The sequence below is a fragment of the Littorina saxatilis genome, linkage group LG8 (genome assembly GCF_037325665.1).
Source record: "Littorina saxatilis isolate snail1 linkage group LG8, US_GU_Lsax_2.0, whole genome shotgun sequence".
NCBI classification, from domain to species: Eukaryota; Metazoa; Mollusca; class Gastropoda; order Littorinimorpha; family Littorinidae; genus Littorina; species Littorina saxatilis.
The window spans coordinates 10,602,893-10,609,728 of record NC_090252.1 but is presented as its reverse complement, the minus strand read 5'-3'; the positions used below and the strand labels follow the sequence as shown (position 1 = coordinate 10,609,728).

Sequence of the window (6,836 nt, the reverse complement as noted above, 5' to 3'; positions counted from 1 at the left end):
TCATACTTTTTCAATCTCTTGGACTCTGTTCTCTCTGGTTTGGCTGTTTTTTTTGTGTGTGGGGGGAGGGGGGAGGAGGAGGCTGGCAGTTGTCCAAGTATTTCTACATGTTTACAGCTTCAGATCTGCCAAGGCTTCTGAGACACACGTGCTGTGTTGACAATTCTGATTGGTTAGAATCGCGTCAACGAAAAGTCCTGATAACCGTGAAATCATACGGTTATTCTGATTGGTTCATGGTCACTAAAGAGAATTTCCCGATCAGCTGGAACTGGAGCTCCGACCACATATAATTTTAGCAATCGTAGACGACAACACCCCCCGCGGGTTAGGGGGAAGAATTTATCCGATGCTCCCCAGCATGTCGTAAGAGGCAACTAACGGATTCTGTTTCTCTTTTTACCCTTAAATGTTTCTTGTATAGAATATAGTCAATTTTTGTAAAGATTTTAGTCAAGTAGTATGTAAGAAATGTTAAGTCCTTTGTACTGGAAACTTGCATTCTCCCAGTAAGGTAATACATTGTACTATGTTGCAAGCCCCTGGAGCAAATTTTTGATTAGTGCTTTTGTGAACAAGAACCAATTGACAAGTGGCTCTATCCCATCTCCCCCCTTTCCCCGTCGCGATATAACCTTCGTGGTTGAAAATGACGCTAAACACCAAAGAAAGTAGACAGCAACGTGCTCGGAAAATGATACCACAGAGTGACAGACCCAAAATTTACACTCGTCAAGTGGGCGATCATTATAAGACTTTCTACTGGCCCACACTTATTTCTGGTCGCCTGTGGCGAGTGGGCGACCGATCTTGCTCATGCTTGGGCTTACTTAATCTAACTTAACATGATTTACAACACACACAAAAAAGGTAAACCTAATTTAGCGAACTTGCTGATGGGAAGTTGATCAGAAGAGAGTAGCATAGTATAGAGTGAGAAAAGTGCCATTTTCACTTTGCTGTCGGCAATTCACAGTTGTGGGCCTTGAGATTTTCTTTCATATATATATATATATGTTCTTGTTTGTGCAGGTCAGTTATCAAAGATGTCATCAGTGACACTGACAGCAGCATTGAGGTAAGACATTTATAGTTAAACTGAAAGTGCATGTGAAATTGTGCATGGATGAGAATGACAGGACTGCTCTTTGGATTGCTGTTTAATATTTTTGTGGAGGTGCACACTATTGGGCCAACAGACTGAAAGGGAAGGATGGGCTCATTTAACATAGTTTTGACAAGCCTGCTTTTTTAATGTTACTGATATTTGATACGGTTGATGAGTGAACATAGAACTAGAAGTGAACTTTTTTTGTAATGATTTTAAAAGATGATTTTTTTAAAATTGTTTAGGTCATCATGCATTGTTATACAAGTGGTGACATCACAGAACAAAACAACCTAAGTTCCATCGACACAGTACTGATGGTCAGTTGATGTCACAATCCCGAATTATCGCTCTGTAGCTGTCAGTGTAATGAGCGTGAATGGTCTAGAGTGTTTTTGGCATTAACATTTTGCTTTTCAAGATAATTTCAAGGATTATCACCACATTTAATTAGCGCAGACATTTTGGGTCTGCCATCTTTACGCTGTGTGTCTAAATGAGTGCTCACAGGCTAGAGCAGTCATTTTCTGACACTGACAGCAAAGCATCGGACTGTTGGCAGGTATTTTTGTTTTCTGAATGTCAGCTGCAGTGTAATTTTGTGAAGTTTTAGAGGTACAAGAAGATTTTTGCACTCCATCAATTGTAATTAACCTTTCCTGCATATAGACTAAGCATGTCCGTCTTCTTTGTTGTGTCAAGATCATGATACTTAGCAAGCTCGTCTGCATAGCGTGATCAGACTGAACAAAATCAGGAAATCTTGTTCTTTTTACCTGTACCCAATCACCACAAACCCGACATAGTAAGAAGTCTGTATACTTTATTGCGATGGTACCGACTTTGTACCAAAAGATGCACACGGTCAGGGTGTGTTTTTTTTCAATGCAAAATAATGTACTAAGTAGGTTGCAAACATGTGCAGTTGTTTTTGTGTTTGCAGAGTGCTCCGTAATAGCCAAGGAGAAAGTGGCAAGGAGACACTGTTAACTTTGTAGCGAATGTTGAGTTTACTGTTTAAAAAGTCAAATTCAGCCCTGAAATTGTGCTTGCAAAAAATGGCAACTGTACGGCTGATGTCTTACAACAAAGAGAAGTTAAGGGTCAGTTACAAACTTAGATGTGTCAAATGGTGCAGAGTACGTTCAATAAACCCAGCGTTCGGTGCCAGAGGAGTGGACATAAATTAAGTCAAGTGACACAGACTTCCAGTTCACAAACTAAGTATATCAATCACAAGGTTCTTAGCCAGTAAATGCAAACAAGACCATTTTACTAACTGAGAATACTCTTGTTTGGTTGCAGTTAAACGCACCAGCTGAAGCACCAGTGCCGGCTCCAAATGAGGCACTATTTGAAGCACCAGATGGCAGCTCCACTCCCAGATCAGACCTGTCGGATATCATACCTGCTAGTCCCTTAGAACAAGAAAACATGCTCATCATGAATGAAGCAAGCTCACGATGTTCCAGTGGATACAGAACAGATGATTTTAGTGATGATCTGTTCAGCAGTGGCATGGACGTCAGTGACTCCCCAGAATCTGTGGAATATATTCCTTCAACAGACTCAGATAGTGAGTCTTCAGACTCAGTAGTATACCCACAACTCACAACCCGCAACTCTACTGTACACCAAAACTCTGGAACACTGAACGATCAGGATCACTGTCGCTCTCTAAATGAGACTGAGCAGGAAGAAACAGTGGTCGTGCAGTGTTCAAATGGGAAGAAGAAATGGTATTGTTTACATTGTCATAAAGCCCAGTCTGTACTGCCGCGACATCTCCGAGATGTCCATGGTGAAGAACAGGATGTACAAGAGTACATGAACTGCAAAGAACCAAAACAAAAAGAGTTGCTTCTCATGAGACTCAGAAACATGGGTAACCATCTGCACAATGTGGAAGTTCTTAAACAAGGAAAGGGTGAACTGATTGTGTGCCATCGACCTTCTGATGCAAAAGTGTGTGCAAAAGACTTTGGACCGTGTCTGCTTTGCTATGGCTATTATAAAACCTCTCTACTGTACAAGCACAAATGTCCGTTGGAAACAAAACCAAGTCTGAAAGGCATCGCAAAAGTGAAACACAGTAAGCTTCTCCTTCCAATGAAGTGGAATGAGTCCGACAGTCAAGCCTTCTTACTGTTTTTGGGCTCTGTGAGAAAGGATGAAATCGGCATGGTTGCAACGCATGACAGTTTGATTGTTGAGCTGGCAAGGTGCGAATTCGACACACATGGCCACAATCCTGACCAGCATGAATATGCACGATCTAGAATCAGAGAGATGGCACGACTTCTCATTGACTTGAGGAAGAACACTGAAAAGGGTAGTGAAGATCCAAAGAAAGCAGCAAGGTATTCATTGACTGAGTTCATTACACCAGAGGAGATCCAGTCCATTGTCGCCTCTGCCAGAAATGTCTGTGGCTACAACCACACTACCCAAGAGTTTGACTCACCATCCCTTGCAACGAAGATAGGGATAAGTTTGAAGAAATGTGCACGTCTGTTGCAAGCCAAGGCCATAGAACGAAGAGACAAGGAGACAGAAACTAACGCTGTGCAGTTCTTGCAAGTCATGAACATGACATGGAACAGGAAGATCAACCACCATGCTGGCAGAACTTTGGTGAAGAAAAAAAGAAACAAGATCCAGCTGTTGCCAGTTACCGAGGACATTGTCCGTTTCTCACGATTCCTGAAAGAAGAGGCGACAAAGTGTGTGGAACGCCTAGAGTCAACTGAAACACCTTTGGCCACAACAACAGAAACATGGAGCAGATTGAATGAAATTCTCCTCAGTCAGTGCATTTTGTTTAACAGAAGACGCCAGGGGGAAGTCTCCAAGATGAAGGTGGGTGACTACAAAGCAGGCCTCACAAACCAGAGTCCCGCTGAGGAGGACGTCCTGAAGATGATCAGCCCTTTTGAGAGGGAACTGTGTCAAAATTTGATGCGCATAGAAGTGGAGGGAAAACGAGGAAGGACTGTACCTGTATTGTTGTCACGTGCAATGAAGCATTCACTGGACATTCTCTTGGCATCAAGGGATAAAGCAGGCATCAGCAGGGAGAACCAGTTTCTCTTTCCAAGAACACACTATCAGTCAAAAGGACACATTCGTGGCACAGACTGTTTGCGAGATCTGGCACAAGAAAGTGGAATTAAGCATCCTGAGCTTGTACGTTCTACAAAGCTACGCAAGCAGATAGCCACCATCACGCAAGTTGTGAACTTGCAAGACAATGAACTCGATGTTTTGGCATCCTTCCTTGGACATGATGTCCGTGTGCACCGTGAATACTATCGCTTGCCGGAGCACACTCTTCAGGTTGCAAAGGTTGCTAAGCTCCTCATTGCCATGGAGACGGGCGAAATCTCGTGCATGAAAGGAAAGACACTTGATGACATAACTGTTCGAGCTGATGAGGGTAAGCTGGCCCCTGATTCAGTAGTTTTTGTGAATGGTTAGCTGATTATTTTCTCTTTTTTTCTTTTTTTTTTTTTTTTTTTTGGGGGGGGGGGGGTAGAATTGTAAAAAAAATTACAAAAATGAAGACTTGAATCTCCCCGTGCTTGGAGAATTGAGATTTTTTTTTAAAGTTTAGGGTCTGCAACAAAAATGTAGGGTCAGTTGAGTGACCAGAAACAGACAACTTTTTCATTTGGCCTGATGAGGTATTTGAAGGAACTGGCAACATGTTTTTTTAACATAGAATATTTAACTTCGGGTAAACATGATGGTAAAACTTAGCAACTAGGGTGTTACAAAATCACATCTAGCAGTTAAGGTTTATTCTAGGATTTCAAACACACACCACTCGCATATCAAGTTTTCAACCTAATCTTCCTCATTCCACATGCAGTACACTCCCACAGCTTTCACGCATTTAACTCTTTGCACTAAATAACCAATGATCATTAAAAGTATACATGAAACATTTAAAAGTTTTACTGAAGCAGCTCTAATAAGAATTAAAACACATTCACTGTATGAGTCCTTTGAAATTGATCATGTACACTTTGTATAAATTTGTACATTATAGGTTTGGTTGAGGAGGACAGCTCTGCCAGTGCCAGTGAGGATGAAGCTGCAACAAGTGCAAGAGGTCGAAAACTCGGCAATGCAGGTCAGTAAAGTGCTTTTTGATATTAACACCTGTATTTTATTGTTACTAGCACAGTTCTCTCTCTGTCTTACATGTAAACAGGTAGCTGTCTGATGTACACTCAGATGTTCCACAGACATTTTTCTGTCTGCATTGTCAATGGCACAATGCCACCAGTAAAACTATGTCAAAAGCTGAAAAATGCGTCTGTTCAAAACAAAATAAAACAATATGGAAACCGTAGTTTTGTTGGTTTTATTTTTAGATAGAGAAGACTGTGATTTGTGTCACATTGCAACACACAGTTCCAGAAAAAGGACTAGCTGGTAAAAAAAAGGTATATAACTATAAGCACAATTTTGAAATGAGTGGAGACTAAACTGTTTCTTTGAACTGTTAGTGTTACATTCTTCGTCTCTACCCAGCTTCACTGACAACTATCTCACATTACTTTCTACATGTGATGTAGTACCCTTAACTGTTATATAATCTGTCCGCCTATTATACGTTATTTGTAGTTTGGAGCAAAATATAACATTTGGCACAGATCGAGACATTCAATTGTTCACTGAGACCGCGTTAGCAGGCGAGTTGTATTCCTGTTATTTTAATGGACAAGGTTTGTTTGGTCCTGATTCAGGTCTTTGTAGTCCGTCGGACCATAAGATCAGAAGATTTGTATTTGTTGAAGGTCTTGACAACGAAAGTTCCCTGGAGTCTGAGCATTTACTTGGGAGAGATGGAGAGGATCTGGAAGACTATAAACTTCACCCATCTTGTTCAGGTAACCAAAGTAAGCCAGATCACAATTCTATACTCAACTTGGTTCTGATTGGGTTCTGTGGTCTGCTGGACCGTAAGTAGCAGAAAGCAAATAAACTGTACTCAGGACACAGGAAAAAAAACTATTTTGCCCTGAACATCTTCGTCAGATCTTTCAAATCAAGTTCAACAGACATACATGTACTAAATAAAGAAGACGGACAAAAACATCCAGAGAATTGGACATTACCTGCTATTCAGACTTGGTCGTGTGACAGACGTTTTCTTCCACACGAGATTACGTTGATTGTCTAACGAAGCCGTCAGGCTGAGTTAGACATCAGCTAATCGAGTGTGGAAGAAAACTCTGTCACACGACCAAGTCGGAATAGCATTTATGTCTCACAGCTTCAACAGAGGAGAGAACAAACACGTTTTGTGTACTCAAGCATGCATAGTCTCTAACTCAAGCTTGACAAACCTGAACAAAGGAGCAGCCATTGTGGAGAGATCTACTTTTTGACGGAAGTGACCGAACAGCTGTGAATGACGTCTCGGTATATGTGAATGACGTCACAGTCATCGTCACAGAATGTATCTTTTGAAGCATTGCATTCTTCATGACGTCTTTCTGTGTCTGCATCCGCGAAATGTTTGTTCATTCCGGAATCTTTGTCATCTATGTTCAGCCCAGCAAACACACAACGTAAATACGACGTTGCGAAAATGTGAATTTTTCGTGTCATTAGCAACGTTGCGAACTTTACGTGAAATTTACATTGAGCCAACCAAAAAACGCAACGTAAAACCAACGTTGTGTCATTGTGAGATTGTGGTGTTCTTTCGACGTTG

General features: G+C 41.3%; 1 protein-coding gene across 1 annotated transcript in view; it reads left to right on the top strand.

Moving 5' to 3' along the window:
* Positions 1–6,086, top strand: part of LOC138974504 (uncharacterized) — a 6,823-nt gene extending 737 nt beyond the window's left edge. The window contains exons 2-5 of the mRNA XM_070347222.1: positions 1,033–1,078; positions 2,414–4,544; positions 5,160–5,243; positions 5,914–6,086. Of these exons, the coding sequence (XP_070203323.1) occupies positions 1,033–1,078; positions 2,414–4,544; positions 5,160–5,243; positions 5,914–6,086 (2,434 nt within the window). The remainder of the gene's footprint in view (positions 1–1,032; positions 1,079–2,413; positions 4,545–5,159; positions 5,244–5,913) is intronic.
* The last annotated feature ends 750 nt before the right edge of the window (positions 6,087–6,836 follow it).